Source organism: Dermacentor silvarum, chromosome 3 (genome assembly GCF_013339745.2).
Source record: "Dermacentor silvarum isolate Dsil-2018 chromosome 3, BIME_Dsil_1.4, whole genome shotgun sequence".
In the NCBI taxonomy this organism is placed as follows: domain Eukaryota; kingdom Metazoa; phylum Arthropoda; class Arachnida; order Ixodida; family Ixodidae; genus Dermacentor; species Dermacentor silvarum.
This window is the reverse complement of record NC_051156.1, coordinates 32,549,850-32,568,314: the sequence shown is the minus strand read 5'-3', so window position 1 is coordinate 32,568,314 and position 18,465 is coordinate 32,549,850. Positions and strand designations below refer to the sequence as shown.

General features: G+C 52.6%; 1 protein-coding gene across 1 annotated transcript in view; it reads left to right on the top strand.

Moving 5' to 3' along the window:
• The window catches only part of LOC119444283 (cytochrome P450 3A9), a 647,396-nt gene that overhangs the window by 315,094 nt on the left and 313,837 nt on the right, over window positions 1-18,465 (top strand). The window contains exon 4 of the mRNA XM_037708706.2: window positions 8,395-8,491. Coding sequence (XP_037564634.2) covers window positions 8,395-8,491 — 97 coding nt within the window. The remainder of the gene's footprint in view (window positions 1-8,394; window positions 8,492-18,465) is intronic.

Sequence of the window (18,465 nt, the reverse complement as noted above, 5' to 3'; positions counted from 1 at the left end):
ATAATGCGTTATTCTTTACCTCCTTTCAGAAAACTTTCTCTGTAGTGTTAATGGCATCAGTTGATGCAAACTACAAGTTCATCATGGTGGACGTGGGAGCCCCAGGACGCCACAGTGACGGGGGAATTTTCAAAACATGTGCATTTGGAAAACGCCTTGGACATCAATTGCTGGATATTCCAGGCCCAACAAAACTGCCAAAGAGCTCCTGGGTGGCACCTCATGTGTTCATCGGTGATGAAGCTTTCCAGCTAAGGGAAGATTTCATGCGTCCATTCCCAGGAAAGCACATGAACTCCGAACACAGAGTGTTTAACTACAGATTGAGCAGAGCAAGATAATTTAGGCTCAAGTTCTGCATTGGCACCACTATAGCCTAATGGGCGAGTTGGTGATGCATCTTAAAGGACAAACATCGTGAAAAATATAGACGTCAAGCAGAGGAAACACAGCACGAGCACTTTCCATCTTAGTCTTTTGCGCTGTTTGCCCTTTAAAATTTGTATTGACATTTAGGTTGCTGCAACAAGACATAAATCAAATTAGAGCATAAGTCTTGCTGATATTCGAGTTTACTGCATCTGGTTCTTCATATAAAGCATGTTTGATTATACCGGCCTCATTGTAAGTGGACTAAAAATGAACATATTGACTGCAATGTGGTTTTCGATAATCCTAGCGTGACTGTTGCAGCAGTTTACTAATTTGGCACTAAAACATTCGTGACCATTTCTGTGCCTGCGCCATGTATTTTTTGGTTTGTCGTCTTCGTGCTTTCTTGTTTCCTATCTTTTTCCTAATTTATGTATAGCTGTGGTAATCGGGATTGCTCTGTGATAATACAAACTAACTCTTCTATTTGCAGGCGCATTGTGGAGAATGCATTCGGCATACTTTCTTCCCGCTGGAGGATTCTGCTCAATCGCCTGAACCTTCTTCCCCACAATGCGGAGTTTGTTGTCCTGGCTTGCTGCATTCTTCATAATTTCATGTGTGCAACTCCAGAAATGTATGTGCCAGCTGGCTACGCGGACTACGATGATGAATTTGGCAATACTATCCCTGGCCAGTGGAGGGCTGATGAGGAACAGAGCGAGCTCATTGAGTTAGAACGCACAAAATGCAAGAACTTTTCTAAAAGTGCTTCAGAAGCGCGTAACATTTTTGTCGACTACTTCATGCAAGAAGGCTCTGTGCCATGGCAGTGGGTGCATGCGGGGGTCCAGACACCAGCACACAAGCAAGTGGCAAGGCACACGGTCTGAACCGCAGGTTTCATTTTTTTAAACGACTTGTAAATAGACCAATAAACTAACATTGTATTTTTTCTGACTGATGTGGCAATTTGCATCAATTCATGCAATCATGCTGAAACTTTGCTGTTTTTTTTTTTGCACACTACAGAGTACAGCCAGTACGCAAAGAGATGGGTCAGAGAATTACGTACACTCTAACTGGCCATTAACTGTTACAGAACATGACAGAGAGCAGGGAGGACTCTGGTATTATCTTTATTTATTACGTGGTGTATTTCTTCAGTGATGACAGTATATGGATTTCAATGTCTGGCCACATGCTTCTAGGACATGCTCGCATTCTTTTTGCGACCAGCTGGCCGGAAATTGCAGGTTCATCCTCATCTTTTTGTAGAATATCTTCGAGCTTGTCTATTTCCATTTGATTAATGCTTTTTCTTTTCCTTTTTTGTGGCCGTGGTGTTCTACTTTCAAACAAGTTCCCACTTTCTTCTGTAGCAGCGGTCGATTTGTGAGTAGGAGCTGCCAAGCTGATGTTGTCCTTAATGGCAGCTCTTGAGTTGGCGCTTTTAGGAGTGGCAGTTTCCAAGCTGCCATTGTCATCTGTGGCAACAGTTAAGCTGCAGCTCTGAGATGTGGCAGCAGCTTCCTTCACGAGTGTGATGTCGGGTGAACTGGGCTCATAGTCTGCAAAGTATGAAGAAAAACAGAAAAACAATCTGTAGCTCTTATCACACACTTCTCCATGTGCTTCATGAGGCATTGTAGAAATTTCTTTTGCGGTACTTCAATTGATGCAAGCTGTTCTTCCCTTGTATCTGATGACTCAGACATCTTTTAGGAACTGCTGAGTGCTAAATGCATGCTGTTATACCCTTTGCTTGAAACAAAGCTACTCACCGGCGTTCTCACTGTACAGTCCCAACAGTACCCCTTCAGCAGTTGCTCCACTTGTATCCTCACTTTCTGGGACGTTGCTTCTGGTGCTGATTTGAGGTAATGAAACATGTTGCTCTGCTAAGCCAAACATTCATTCATTGACTAAAATCATTTTTCATGCTACACTGTTTGTTTCTATTTGCAAATCTATGACTAAAGAATTCATCATGCACAATGCCAGCGTTCATTTCTGTCATCTGACAAAAGATACAGTTGTATGATGATAAAACTACTAGATCTGGTACCGGAGCAAGCTCCAATAGTTTATTAGCGCTCGCTCATGCACATATACACAAATGTTGAAGAAAAAGGCACAAACCTGCCAACATCCACCTGATCTTTCAGGAACATCAGCGAATGGAAGTATGGCCATCCTATTTCCTTGGCGTGGCTTGCTCCAGATCCACTCGGCGCTCCCTCCTTCCATTTTTTGTACTTTTTTATAAACGTGTCCCTCAGACCCTTAAATCTAGCTTGTGCATTTGAGCCTGATAGGAAAGAAAGTACGAGCAACAATAAGTGGACATCTGACCCATGTGTTAGCTGTGGCATACCTCAAGTGTTTGTGAATCATTAGTTTTGGCGACAGTAAACCCGGACTACATCTGTCTGGGTTCATAGGCCGACAAGTTCAGATAACCAGGTTAATGCGATTTACACTAAGTTATTATACTAAACGTACAAGTAAAGGAACGGAAATCCTATACAGAAGGGAAAGCTTGTTTGCAGTTCCAAAATACAAGCTCACACACACGTGCGCACCATCACTGGCCGTTTATTTAACTACTCGGTTAGCACTGGCACTATCGTCAGATTACACACTCGTTTTGGAACCGCGAACACCGGAACCGTCAACTTCCTGGTTGCTCAATAATTTTGGGGTAGTATCACGTTCGCCCGGGCCGCGACGAAGCTGCCCGCTTATCATTTCAGTCGAATGCGTGCTCCGCCGAAATCTCGTCCTCGACCTTAGCAAAAAAAAAAATGGCACCTGCTGCCGTCGCTTTTGGAAGAAAACAATAGCACAGAAAAGACGCGCGCAGAATGACACAAGACAGCGCGCGCGCGTCCTGTGTCATTCTCGGCTACCGCGCGCGTCATTTCCACGCTTTTGTTTGCTCTCGTAAGCTACGCACCATCTAGCCCAGCTTCAAGTCGATCGCCGAAACAAAAAATAAAGGGTGGGGGAGAGACAAGTAGCCTCAAGCAAACCAAAACAAATTATTAAAACGCTTGTTTGCAAATAACCAATGAAACAATGAATCGGGAACAAAAAAGCACATGTCGACAAGGAGTGGTGATTATTGTTGGCTTACCTTCAGGGTCACAACCAATCTCCGCGTCAATTTCCTGCCACACGACGCTCTTTTTTCCGCGAGTTCTTGTACTCTGGGTGGCAGCAATCCCATAATATTGGTCGCGCCTGGACGGCTATAATCAGCCGATCGTTGTACGCGATTCGCGCAGCTTTCGTCGCCATGTTTTTTGGCTGGCTAGCCGAGTCAAATGTGGCGGCCGGAAGTCGGACGCGACCGCGCCCTGATTGGTCCGCGCCACTCGCCGCTTCCGGCGAGCGGTGGATCGCCGGCGAAAATATTTAGCCCACCTTGATCGTCGGCGAACAGCCGCCGGCCGCCGGGTGGACGCCACGCTCGGCCGTTCGCCAGATTTTCGCAAGAAAATCGCTCCATGTGGGCCGGGCTTTAGTCGGCGGAACAACGCTGATTTCCGCGCCCGTGCCTATAAGGAACCGGGCGCCCGAGAACTAATTGTCCGTTACCATGTAAAGGCGGCTGGGACAAAAAGCGAGACCACACGCCGCCGTCAGTGATCCCTGCGGGCGTTTCCCGGCCACGAACAGGGAGGTGTGCACTTCGTGGCTTGGTGTCGCAAAGGCCGGTGGTACCAGCAGAGAGGTGCAGGGCTAAGACTCCGAGCTTGACATGTGCGCGAATAAGCGCGATGACCGAGACGAGGCGAACGAGTGTCCTGGAGGGGGCACCGGAGTGCGGTGAGTGAGGCGGCGAATTCGTCGATGCGAGCCTGAAGGCGGGAAATCGCCGGGTCTTTTGGCGGTAAGACAGCGGTGACGGACGGGGAGGTCGCCTTATGACCCTGATCGACGAGTTCCGCCAGGTGGCCGAGGGTGACGTCGCCGGCTGCCTCGAGGACGAGGCGGATGGGCTGGGGAGGGCGTTGGAGGAAAAGCTCGCGAAGCAACGCTGAGTGGGTGGGGACATCGCACTCGCCGAGAAGCTGTCGCATCCGGCGCAGCAGTTCGGAAAGGAGCCGGTCGCCAAGACCATCCTCGGTAAGCAGCTGCTGGAGTCGGGTGCGTTCCGACGGCCTGAACCTCTCCAGCAGCTTGGTCTTGAGGGGCTGATGTGGTGTAGGGCCCGTGGGGGTGAAGAGGACGTCCGAAAGCTCACTGGCTACATCAGGAGGAAGGATTGAGGCAACGTGGTAGTATCGGGTCATTTCCGGGGTGATGCGGTAGAGGAAAAATTGTGCCTCGATCTGGTGAAACCAAACTTACGAGTTCTGGAGCCAGAAGGGTGGGAGGCGTAGTTGCACCGATGCGTTCACGTTCTGCGGACGTAAGTTCTGTTCAGTGGAGGGTGTGGGCGGATCAGTTATTGCTTTCGTGCTAGGTCACCACTTGTAGGCTTATGCCTCAGGAGCGAAGGATAGAGACGGCTGACCTGAATCAACACCAGAAAAGAACAGCCAGCCGTGGCTTCACGTGCCACGGCCAGGTGCCGTCTTTTTCTTCTCATGCGGGCGCGCGCTATCTACGCACTGCCCAGATGATGGCACAAGTTTTATCAGCCGTATAAACTTGCAAAAATTCGCCTAATAACTAACTAACAAGCACGGTTTGACGCGCGCACAGGTAAACCTGAACACATCTAGCTCGATGACCGCGGAAACTCGCTATCAATACGCTGGAGTGAGAAAGCGAGGCGACAGCAGCGAGCGAATTGACCTTCGTGTTGTCTCTCGCTTAACGCGAAGTTTGAATTGACTGCACGAATTGAGAAAAATCGCGAAGATATAAAACGTGATCTCATCAAAGAGATTGAGGACATAATGGAATCAGTTAAATCAGCAATGAACTTCATTAATCACAATTTTGTAGAATTTAAATTGGAAGTCACTGCTGTCAAGTCGGACAGCATTGAAATAAGAAAGGAGAACAGCCACCTGTCAAAATAACTGAAGGATGATAAGCAAAAATTGACTGCCCTAGCACAATACAGTCGTAGTTGTAACCTAGAAATCAAAAGTATTCCAATTAAGGCTGGAGGGAAGCTCGGTACCACAATGCAAACCATCTCAAACTGCTTGAACGTAGAAATTAAAGACTTTGACATTGATGTGTAACACCGCCTTCTCACAAAAAATAATACAACTGCACAAAAAACATTGTCACGCTTGCTTCTCGAAATATTATGGACGAAATTCCGAAAAAGGAAAAAAAAAGAAACAGAATTAACACGAGTCACCTGGGTTTTGATTGCGAAATCACCCAGATGTTCATGAATGAACATTTGTGCCAAGCAAATCAAGTTCTTTTGGGGCTTGCACTGAAAGCCAAACGAGAAAAAGACTGGAAATCCACATGGGTGCCGGACGGAAAACTTCTAATGAGGAAGTCCGAAAACTCACGTGTGGAGGTCCCTATTACAAAAACCGAATATTCTGCTCGGATTGTATAAATATTTGGAATTGACACCCCTGGTAACAACGTTATTTGGTTTTAATGGCTTTGATGAACTTGAAGATTTACATGGTAAACAAAATCAATTTCCGCTTTTGCACTATAACTTACGTAGTATTGGAAAAAAATTAGAAGGGCTATCGGCATGTAATACCCCCAAATTCGGGGTCTTTAATGTAATAAAATGAAGTGAAGTGAAGCATACTAATCGCAGCATGGATTTACTCTTAACGTCAGGCCTAACATTTTTCGTTCCATCACACAAAGAGCTATGGAACGAAAAATGTTAAGCCTAACGTTAAGAGACAGGAAGAGAGTGGTGTGGATCACAGCTATCACAGCTTTGGAAGCATTCGAGGAAAACGTAGAGCATAATAAATTTATGCCTTTGCTACCTTTGTTAGTTTTCCTAATATTGCGACTGAAATTAGGCAATATTAAGATTTCTGGATCTACTTCTGCCCAATTTTGCGGGAAGGTACCAAGGCTACGAAGCTGCGGTTTTAAAGTGATAAAGGTACATGAATGAAATTTTGCGCCCTAAATGGAAATTCCTTGAACTCTAATTTATCCAAACTTTGGCTTCCTTGAGCGTGTAGTTGCCGGGCTGTTTACAACAGAAGATTGCGATATTTGGCAATTATCCCAAAACTAAAAATTCAACATTAGTTTGCTGCGTTTCGGAAATAGATAAATATGTCCTAAAGCTACAGAGCAAGCCGCAGTGCAGTAAATGCGGTAGTTTCTTCTAAATATGGTCACAACTGAGACACAGTTCGCAAAAACCATGTATCTTATGCTTGTTCTTGAACATTTATTTCTAAATCACATTAATCAATTTCTTTATACTATATATACTTGAAACCTACAAGAATTAAGTTTTGTTATGGTATATAAAACTTTATATCCTAAGCAGATGACCCGCCACGGTTCCTTCAAAAGTACTGAAAACGGGGGCTCGTGCCACCGGAGTGGGACCGCCAGAGTCGAACGCGATAGTTATCGGGACCCGTTCGCATCGCATTTTATTGCGATAGCAATTATATGGACACTTCAACCGGATTTCTGCCATCGGCGTCGCCGTCGTCGTCGCCGTGAGGTTCCCTATAGATAAAATCTTCGCCGCGCGCCGTATGCCCGAGCGGAAGCGTGCGGGGACGCGCGCTATCACGGAGAGCGAACAAACTCAATCTCCCGCGCAAGCAAGGAGGCCGGCAGCCAGCGCAGGAGGGAGCGAGGGAAGGGGGTGCACTTCTCCTCTGCCAACAACCGCGCTCGTCGCGCCCGCACGGTCTCTTATCTCCCCCGGTTCTGACCTTTATGCGCCGTGCATTCGCCGCTCAGTTTCCGTTGAAGCGATAGACCGCACGTACCTTCGCCGCTGCGGAGTATATATGCGCTTGCTGCCAGCGTTTTGACAGTCGTTGTCTGCAGTCATTCAGTGTGATCTATTTCTTTCAGTAGGCTTCACTGCTACACAGAACGTGGGGAAGCCAGCTTACAAAGACCAAGCTAAGTGAACCCTTTAAAGTTGGCTTCACTTTTGAACAGAAATGCATTGCTGGGAAAATGTTTTTCCAGGGGTAATATAAGTCGTTTTATATTAAAATGTGAAGAGTCTAGGACCTTTTTTATTATTTTAATAAGTGCTTGCTATTGCCCCGACGCGCGCGCGTGTCCAAAACGCATTAGGCAGGCCAAGTCCCAATTTGACCTGCCGAGGATGCGAGCGCCATCTGGATAAGATTTTCGCAAGTAGCCTACCGAGCGCGCCGCTGTTGGTATGGTAGAAATGCTGGTAAAAGGGGTTTGTGTTTGAGTTTCCTCGTAACAGTATTATGTATTCTCGTACATTGAAATCACAGTCCGACGCCACCTTGTCTGGAGGTTGTGGTTAAGTCGTATTTTACCATTTTCTCTGACGGATTTTACTGTGCGAAATTAAATTTTTGTTCACTAACACCTTGCACCACGCGGAGGACCTGCACGGTCGGAGTGGTTCGGGATGATTTTATCCGGCACGGACGCCGACATCCACGCTTACGCCGACGCCGGATTTTCTGCGACACGGGGTCCTTAACACTATCGCGTTAAAAGAAGAGAAACTGCACCAAGGGGTGCAGACAATATAAATAATCGCACCGCTCTCTCCTTTTTGTTTCACATCTCGCCGCGGCGCCACGCCACGTGTGGGCTTCGAGGCTATCTGCCACGCGCTCGCGTGTTCCCTTTCATAAAGATGACGCCTGTACTCCATGTGAAAACTTATATTTTTGTTTTTGTTTCTTTATGCAATGTATTGTTGCTTGTATAAGCTGATACTGCGATAGTTGTATGCGCTAGATCACGCTGATGCCAAAATATATTTAATTAGGGGCTGTAATCTCGTCAAGCTCCATAACTGCAACATTTTTTTACAGTTGTACCATCAGCTCTTGTTGTACGGGGTGGTAATTAAATCATTTCAAATATACGCAGTACATTCACCATGGCTACTCCAACACTCATGGTCGGTGATCCGGTTTTGCTGAAAGAGATCATGGTCAAGAACTTCAGCTCGTTTCCAAATACGGAGGTGAGCAATTTTATTTAAATGTAGGAATATTTTATTGTACATCAATGATGCTTTTAGGGGTAAAATTGCGGAGCAAGTTTCATTTGACTTTGTTGGAATTCTTTAGCTTTACAGGCCTGCACGGACGCCTACGGAAAAAAGTCACAGTATCGCCTCAAAGGCGAAGCATCGATTGCGATAGCAATCAGTGGACAGCTAATTAAGGATAGTAGTTTTATTGGCCGTATAAACTTGTAAATATAGGCACACTAACTAAATTAACAAGCACGGTGTCACGCGCGCACAAGCAATCATGACGGCACCTATTCGATGACCGCGGAAACTCGCAGCGAGCCAATTGAGCTTCGTGACGGCATCAACGCGATCTTAGCCGCGAAAACTCTGGGAGGCTCCCGCCGCAGATGGCTTTCAAGATACGCAGGCGAGCGTTCGCGGCGCAGAATGCCCCTCCCCCAGGAGCGCGCGGCCGCAGCGCGGCTGCTCCCCCTTCCCTCCGGAGCGTTGTGCGCGACAGGAAGCCTGCGCGCTTGCTTCCCGCCCTAGTGTGCGCGAGCTGCGATTGCCGGCGACACGACCTTCGCTCCTCGAACAGGCCGGACTTGTTTCGAGCGAGCTCCTCAACAACGACCACCACCAAGGCCAGGAGCAGGGAAAGCAGCGTCATCTCGGCTCCCTTTTTATTGCGATAGCAATTATATGGACACTTCAACCAGATTTCTGCCGTCGTCGTCGCCGTGAGCTTCCGTACAGATAAAATCTTCACCGCGCGCCGTATGCCCGAGCTTCCGCGAAGCGTGCAGGGACGCGCGCTATCACGGAGAGCGAACGCACTCAATCTCCCTCGCGCAAGCAACGAAGCGGGAAGCCAGCGCCGGAGGGAGCGGGGGGAGGGGGGGGGGGCATTTCTACTCTGCCAACAAACGCGCTCGTCGCTCGACCGCACCGTCTCTTATCTCTCCCACGCGCAAGCAAGGAAGCATGAAGCCAGCGCCGGAGGAAGCGGGGGGGGGGGGGGGGGGTGGCACTTATACTCTGCCAACAACCGCGCTCGGTGCTCGCCGCACCGTCTCTTATCTCCTCACGGCTCTGGCCTTTATGCACTGTGCATTCGCCGCTCAGTTTCTGTTGAAGCGATAGACCGCGCGTAACTTCGCCCGCTGCAGCGTACGGGCTTGCTGCCAGCGTTTTGTCAGTCGTCTGCAGTCATTCAGTGTGATCTATTCATGTTTGTTTGTGGGCGCTCACACCACGCTTGTTCATTCAGTTAGTAATAGTCGGGCCACATTTTCCAACGCACGCTACACATGTAATGCTGCCCGGATCGGCAGTGCAGCGCTACAGGTGTGTCCCTTCGCACGCGCGCTCCCCACGGGAAGCGCTTCTCATCAACACCACCGTTTCACACGCGCCTTCTCGTGGTCATCGAGTCTCTCTTCATGTCGGTCTACTTACGCCGCAGCACACCTGCTTACTTAATCAGCTCATGTTTACTACAATTCATATTGCTACCAAAGCCGCTCACCTTACTTCGTATGACATTGCTGTGTTGCTATCGTATTCATTGCTTCGCCCTTAGGGCGAAACTGTGACATTTTTTCGGGCGGGCGGCCAATGACTCCGACCATTTCGAACCTTTTTTGTGATCTGCCACGCCACCGACGCGCTAAGCCTAGCGCGCAACGCTACTCGAGCGCCTGCGCAACGCGCAGCTGCGTTCCACGCCACACCTGCGGCCGACGCCGCCCGTTTTCGCCGCCTCCGCCGAAACCGTTCACAGCCATCCAAGCCGCCGACATGGCATGCCAAGTCGAAGGCGTCTCCATCACCCCTGCTTAGCTAGAAGCCTACTCACGATGGATCCGTGACGTGAAAGCACACCGTGCAGCCGCGGCCCACCAGGCCATCGCCTCGACGCTGCCTGCCTCGCCCCCATTTAAGACCCCTACTCCACCGCCAACCGCCACCCCCAGCCCTACCAATCTCCGTCGTCACGCTCCCCTCCCTCGCCTCCCAGCAGAGGACTTCAAAATTGTGTTCAGACCGGGAGGGGGACTTGACCTCCGCACTACCACTAAAGGAGCCCTGCTACGAATACTCTGCACGCTTGCCACCATCGACTATGCCACCGCCCGCACCGCCGACCTTGTACGGATCAGTCCGTACAACTCCCTTACTGTCAGCACCCCATCTGAGCCCCGCGCTCGTCTCTACCTTCGGGTATCAGAACTCCGCCCGGGGCACACCTCTTGCCCCCTGCGTGCCTACATTAGCACCCGACAACGCCCTCCGCGGCATCATATACAACGCCGTGGACTCCCAAACCCAGGACGAGATCGTCCAAGATCTACAGTCCGTGAATGTTAAAACCCCCTACGCCATCGCTGACGCACGCCAGATGGAGCGCTCGCAATCCATCGTCTTCAACTGCGCGACCTACCGCTGCCACCCGTTCCGCCCGAAAGCCGAGGCCTGCACTAACTGCTGGGCTCCTGGCCACCGCGCGGACGTGTGCACGAAGCTCAAGTCCACCCTCTGTCACCGCTGCGGCCAGGCTCACAAGGCAGTCGAGCCCCCGAGCTGCGTCCCCTGCTGCATCTTGTGCAAGGGAGCCCACGTCACGGGCTCGCGTCCGTGCAAGCTCCGGTTCGACCGGAACGGCCCGTCATCACCTCCGGCCACCTCTAAGCCTCCCCCACCAGCGCCACCCACCGCGCCCATCCACAAGACCTCTCGGCCTTCCCGCCGCCGCTCTGCTTCTCGTGGTGCCCGGTCTGACAGCCGCCACCGCTCCGTCTCCTTCCCGCCTCTGCCCAGGTCCGAGGCTTCCCGCCTCTGCCCAGGTCCGAGGCGTCCACCGCCCCCACCACCACATCACCGATAAGCTGGAAATCGCAGCCTCACACGTCGGACCCCCAAACCGCGGCCCTCAAGGCCACTATCGCTGCCCAGCAGCTACAAATTCAGGAGCTGTCGCGCCAGTTGCAGGCCGCGCTAGCGCGTCTGTCCTCCCCCACTCCTTCTCCTCCTCCTTGCCCAGCTACCGCACCTTCACAAACGCCGCCTCAGCCGGCGCCAGCAGAGGAGCCAATGAACACGGCACCCTCGGCTGCGTCATCGCGCGCCTCCTCTCCCACCCGCCACCCCCCGCAGAAATGCCGATCACCCTCCTCCGATGCCGTAGCGCCCGAGCATGACATCGTTCGCAAAGCAGCCTGCTTCTTGGAGGCGTTTGAGCAACGCGTCATGGCGCGCTTCGTGCGACTTGAGGAGCGCATCGCCAGTGTCGACAACCGCGTGGCCACCATCGAATCCCACCTTACCGCCCTAGACACGAGGGTCGCGGTCCTAGAGGCCCGCCAGAGCGCGACTGAGGCCACCCTCGCGCACCTCTCGCTCCCCGCCCCCCTCACCCTGGCACCTACCCCAACTACAGCGTACTAGAATTCTAGTACACTGTACTCCAACTCCGTCCGGTTACCCCGCCATTCATCATGACCAGACACCCCCCGCACCTTAATCTCTGGCAGTGGAGCTGTCGGGGGTTCCGCGGCAAGCGGAGCACCCTGCAGCTCCACCTCCAGAACATCCCTCCCGACACTCTCCCCTCTGTCGTAGCACTCCAGGAACCCCTAGCTCCCGTGAAGGTGCGCGACTACACCTCCTTTCATCCTTCTTCTGAGGCCCACCCAAACTTTGCCACGCTGGTGCACCGTAACCTTGCTGCCGTGCTGCACCAGCTGGACGTTTCAGACTGTGCCCATCTCCTCCTCGAAATCCTTCCCCGCCGTCGCACTGAGGCAAGCCTCTGTTCTCAATGTGTACAGCCCTCCCAAAGCCCATTCAGCCCCTCTACTCCTCGTCCTCCGCAAAGCGCTCTCCTGCGCTGGCCGCAACGTCATGGTCGTTCTGAGTGATTTCAACGCACCTCATACTAGCTGCCTCTGGACTTTCACTGGACTCGCTCTAGACTTTCATCCACAACGAATCACGAATGTCTTTCCGTCCTTAATGACTTCGCTCGCCCCACCAGGATCGGATCCAGTGTCCAACGAGACACCAATCCGGACCTTACCCTCGCCAAAAATGTAGCCGATCCGACCTGGTCTAATACGGTAGTCTCCGTCAGTAGCGATCACTACATCCTCTGCACCACTTTCCCTCTCCCCTCCCTTGCTCACACCTCTACTCGTCTCACCCAGATAGTTGACTGGGACCGCTTCCGTTCCACTCGTCTTTCTACTTCCTCCTCTGCTCCTATCACTGATCTCTCTGCCTGGACTGAGACCCTTTTGGCAGACATCCATGCTGCCACATCCACACTCCCTGCAGCACCACACTCCACCACGGCAGACAGCCGTCTACTGCACCTTTGGGAGGCCTATCACGCGGTCCACCGCCGGTGGCAGGCTCAGAAACACAATCGCCGCCGGCGCCTCCGTTTGGCCGGGCTCGCGTCGGACATGGAGGAGCATTACTCCTCTCTTCTTCGACAACAGTGGGGCCAGACATGCGACCGCATGGCCGGCAACCTGGGTCTCCGCGACACGTGGTCACTTCTCAGGGTGCTGTTAGATCCTACACACACCAAAGCTTCCCAGTGCAAGGATATATCCCATCTCCTTCACTCCTCCCCACTCACCGATACTGACTTTCTCGCGGCCCTCCGGGACCTCTACCTCTGCAGCGACCCCCCTACAACTCTTCCCGCCTACACCGCTTCCCCCAACCCTGACCTTGAAGCGGACATCTCCCTGGGAGAGGTTCGTGCGGCGCTACTCACGCTCCGCACCACCTCGGCCCCGGAGGCGGACCGCATCACTAACAAGGCACTCCGAAACCTAGATACCCCCTCCCTCGAAGCCCTTACTGACCTTCTCAATACGCATTGGCAGGCTGGTACTCTTCCTTCCTCTTGGAGCCATGCACGTGTCTCTTTCATCCCCAAACCCGGTAACCTATTGCCCTCGAGCACCTCCGCCCCATCTCTCTCACCTCCTGTCTCGGCAAGCTGTTCGAGCACGTCATCCTGGCTCACCTCCAGACCTATCTGGATCATTATGACCTATATCCGGACTCTATGTTCGGCTTTCGTCCCCAGTTGTCCGCCCAGGATGTCATGCTCCAGCTTTCCGAGGATGTCCTACACCCCTCCCACCACGAACGCGCTCGAGCTATCCTGGCGCTGGACCTTACCAAAGCATTCGACAATGTACACCACACCGCCATTTTGGACGCTCTCTCCTCCCTTCATGTCGGACCCCGTGTCCATGCTTGCGTGATCGCTTTCCTCGCCCACCGCACAGCCGAAATATCGTACGGCCCACTTTCTTCTCCTTCTTTCTCCCTTGGCAACAAGGGTACCCCAAGGCTCTGTCTTGACCCCTCTTCTATTTAACGTCACCCTGTTCCCGCTGGCACGTGCACTACGCACTATCCCAGCTCTGTCTCATGCTTTCTACGCCGATGACATCACCCTATGGGTGACCACCGGCAATCTTGGCGACATGGAGACCACTCTCCAGGCGGACGTGGACAAGGTGGCGACTCACGCCTGGTCTGTCGGGTTGAGCTGCTCCCCGGCCAAATCGGAGCTTTTGCTCCTTCTGCCTCGGGGGATGGCCCCCCTGTCGCCTTCTCCACTCACAGTCTCCCTTGACGGCACACCCCTTCCCCTCGTCTCTACTCTCCGCATCCTCGGATTCTTTCTTCAGTCCAATGGCAAGACAACACCCTCATCACTCGACTCACAAACACTGTACACCAGGCAATCCGCCTAATTTCCAACCGTCACCACGGCATGCGCGAACACGACCTCCGCCGCCTAGTCCAGGCCTTCGTTCTCAGCCGCTTCATCGATTCTATTCCGTATATTTTCCTTTCACGCACCGAGGAAGACAAAGTCAACAGCCTCATTCGCCAGGCATATAAGTCGGCCCTGTCTCTTCCCACATCTACTTCAACGGCTCGGTTACTGTCAATGGGCGTCCACAACTCCCTTACAGAGCTGACGGAGGCCCATCGCACGGCCCAGCTCCTCCGTCTCTCCCACACTCGGCCTGGTCGCGCACTTCTCTCTACCCTTAAACTCTCCCCTCTTACCCCTTTTCCCACCTCACTGCCCATCCCTTCCCACGTCTACTCCCTGCTAACCGTTAATCCCCTCCCTAAGAATATGCACCCTGAACACCACCCGTCCCGTAGAGCAGCGCGAGCCTCCGTGCTCTGGCGTCAGTACGAACGGAAACCCGCCGTGGCTTACGTGGATGCCGTCCCGTACCGCCACTACTCAGCCCATGCCCTTACAGTCACTGACAACTCTTTCCGACCCACTCTTACCGATTCTACAACGAGTCTACAACTACGCGGTTGGACGGGTGGCATCCCCGGCCTCCGGTATCTTGCGTTCCGACACTGTTTCCTCTCGCCCAATCCAAATCATCTGGGTGCCCGCTCACGCGGCCCATCCTGGCAACGAGGTGGCCAATTCGATCGCTCGCGATTCTACTGACCAAGCAAGCCCGCCCCCGCCGGGAATGGATACGCGCGACGCGCTCCTCACGTACCAAGATTTCACCTTGCAATACTGCCTATCTCGTCTCACCTTCCCCCCACCACATAAATCCCTTTCCCAGCACCACCACACTTGTGGCGCCACCTTCAGGCCCACACCTTTCTTACTCCTGCACGTCTTGCCCTCTTCCACCCCGGGACGTACTCGCCGGCCTGCCGCTTATGTGACAGCTCCCGCGCCAATTACGATCACATCTTATTCTCCTGCCCGGCGCACTTGCCCCCTGCCTCTTGGCACCTAACCAGTCCGCAGCAGTGGGAGGCTGCTTTGTCCAGCACCGAGCCGGATCTCCAACTCCGGCTGGTGACCTGGGCAGAGGACGTCGCGACTAGGCACGGCCTGGACGCCACAACCGGCAGCCTGAAGGCCGCCCACAACGCTGCTTTTATTGCGATAGCAATTAGATGGACACTCAAAAGCAGATTTCTTCCGTCGGCGTCGCCGTCGCCGTGAGGTTCCGTATGACGTCAATGGAGATGAAATCGTCGCCGAACGCTGTATGTGCGAGTGAAAGGGCGCGAGGGGCGCGCGCTTTCACGGGGAGTGAACGCACGGCGGAGAACAAACGCGCGTTCTGCGCCGTGCTCGCTTAAGGGCTGCAGAAGTAAGCGTCTCTTTCCTCCTTTACAATCACCATATATGTAGAGCAAACGCGCCTTCTTCCGACGCGCGAGAGGCCGTGGGGGAGGGGGAGGGGGGAGGGGGAGGGAAGGGAAGGGAGGGGACGTTTAGCTGCGGCACCAAGTGCCTATTTATATCAGAGGCTCCGGCAACAGTCACCAACGCCGCACGCATTTTGAGCGAACGCGGGCAAAACGCCGACGGCGTCGACAATAGTTCTGCGTGCTGCCGGTGCTGCTGCATGTCCAAGTTTATACAGCTGATAAAGCTAATATCATTACTCCGTATAGCTCTCTACAAATTTGCTATCGCAATTGATGCTTCGCCTTTCAGGTGAAACTGCGACACCTTTTTTAATTTTCTTTACTCCGGGCCTTCTCAATAAACGTTTTCCACCACCACCACGATTGCCGGCTGACCGTCGCATGCTTTCACTTGCACATAAAGACTACGGAGCGCGGCGACGATGTTATCGCCCGTGGACTTTACACGAAACCTCACGGCGACGGCGATGGCAGAAATTTGTCTAGAGTGTCCGTAGAATTGCTATAGCAATAAAAAGAACGCGCGGCGAGCTTCAGTTTGAGCTCTGCTGCCATCACAACGAAGACGAGGAGACAATCGGATAACCACATCCGTGCCAGCGTCATAAGCATAATTGCGTAGGTAAAAGCGAGCTTATCGCCATGAAGCTGACAAATAGGTGTACCGGGCACCTATTTAATTAGCAAAATCGAGAAGCTTCTTACGTGCGATTCTTATCACTTCACCATAATCATCCGATACGGAAATTTGAGGACATTTTAGCTTTGAGAAATGTGTCACAACATGCTAGCATTTATTTGAAAAGTTCATAACTTACTGATAACGAAGCGACATTTTTACCTTGTCTTTGGACCACCCAAACAATGCGTTTTAAAGCCATCGCGCAGCGAGCCTTAAGTGGCTCGCTGCGCGATGGCCTTGAAGAAAACGCGGCGTCTAGTCAAGTAGTTAAAAAAAATTAGCAGTGGCTTAGCTCGGCTATGCTAGGATATACGTAGCGTAAGCTAAGTCGGTCATATCGTTCAGAACCGGTAGAACTGGTGGCATGGGCGGGTAACGTTACCCATTGGTAACGCTAAAGAGTGGAATCTTCTGCTTAACGAGATAGTTCTTGCACGTTGTACAAACCCGCGCCATGGTTTCACCCCACTCAGGCGGCGCCGCTAAACGCAACGTTTCACGCATGGTACTACTTACTGGTGTCAAGTCATTCATGTGCCACACAGTCTTTCACACACGTCACACACATATCCAAACGAATTGTTTACGAAGTCCGTCTCGAAGGTCCGAGTCGCACTGGCGCTTTGGCTAAGTTTCACCGTATAGTCAGTCAATCGGCGAGCCTCGACGTCATCGACGGCATCTTGTTGTTGCTGCTGCTGAGATGGTCGGGCACGTCGCTCAGCCTCCAGGCGACGCAGCTTTGCTAGACATTCCTCCCTTTGCTCCGATGTAACAGCCGCACGTTTAGCCTTCTTCTGTTCGTTCTTCCTTCGCTCAACCGTTAATTGCCAGACAACTACTTCGGGATCCGATGAGTTAAGCTTCTCCGCTCTTCCGCGCCGCTGAGCAGCAATTTCGCTCTCCTTCTCCATGGCTATACCACACTGGCGAACGCCCAGCGCAAACGATCAAACGCCGGGCAAACGCCCGGCGCGCCAGCTCTGCGCCGTGTGACGTCACTGCTCCTCGCGCATGCGCAGCACGGATCTCCCGGAGCCATGCGAAACTGCTCAACCTCGGCCAATGTAGCTCACGCTACAAAAAACACCGCCCAAGCACTCCGCACATATGGTTAACAAGCTAAGGTGAAACGTCCGGCCCCGGTGTTTAGCAGTGGGTTAATTCCGACGCTGTATTGAAGCGTTTCTCAATTATTGGTTACATGTTTGTGTTTCTAGTGGAACACAAGCACCAATGGCAGGTGGACGCTGCTAACCATGACACCGAGCTAATTCGAGATATCGAACGCATGCGACAACGGCAAGCCGAGGAGACGGCGTTGCGGGCAGAGCAGCGTCAACGTGACGTCACAATGGCAGGAACGCGTTCGCCGGGGCCAACGCCCGCTTTCGGCGGGAGTTTCTCGAGTGGCACTTTGGCTTTAGCTGCGACGAAACGTCCACGTTGAAATCGCGAAGTGGAACGCAAGCGCCAGTGGCGGCGGACGCTGCTAACCACGACGCCGAGCCAACTCGAGACATCGAACGCATGCGACAACGGTGAGCTGAGCAGCCGTCGTTGCGGGCAGAGTAGGTACGACGCAGAGAACGACCTCTCTAACGGCGCTGCCAATGGCGCCCGCGATCTTAGAGAACGACGTAACTGACGGCGCAGCCAATGGAGACGTTTAGCGAAACATGGGACGAACGGTTTTTCGTTTCGCCTAGCCATATACAGCTTTCGTTGTAAAATCATGTGATCTTCTCCGAGCGAGCGCCGGGTGAACAACAGAACCAGGGTTGTGCGCGCAAACCACGCCACCTTCCCCGGGCGAAGGGTGCTTCGAGAGGGGAACGAGCGGCGCGAGCACGCAGAAACACAAATGCTGCGTCATTTAAGTCACGAGGCGGCGGTTGTGGCGACAGTCGACTGCGTAGCGAGAGAGACGCCGATGGAGAACGCTCGGCGGGCGCTTAGCGGATTTCGTGGTAGGCCTCGGATGCTCGCCAAGAGAGAAACGACGTGCAACGCGTGAAGCGGCCGACCGCGAGTGCTGCTTTCCACTGCTGAGAGG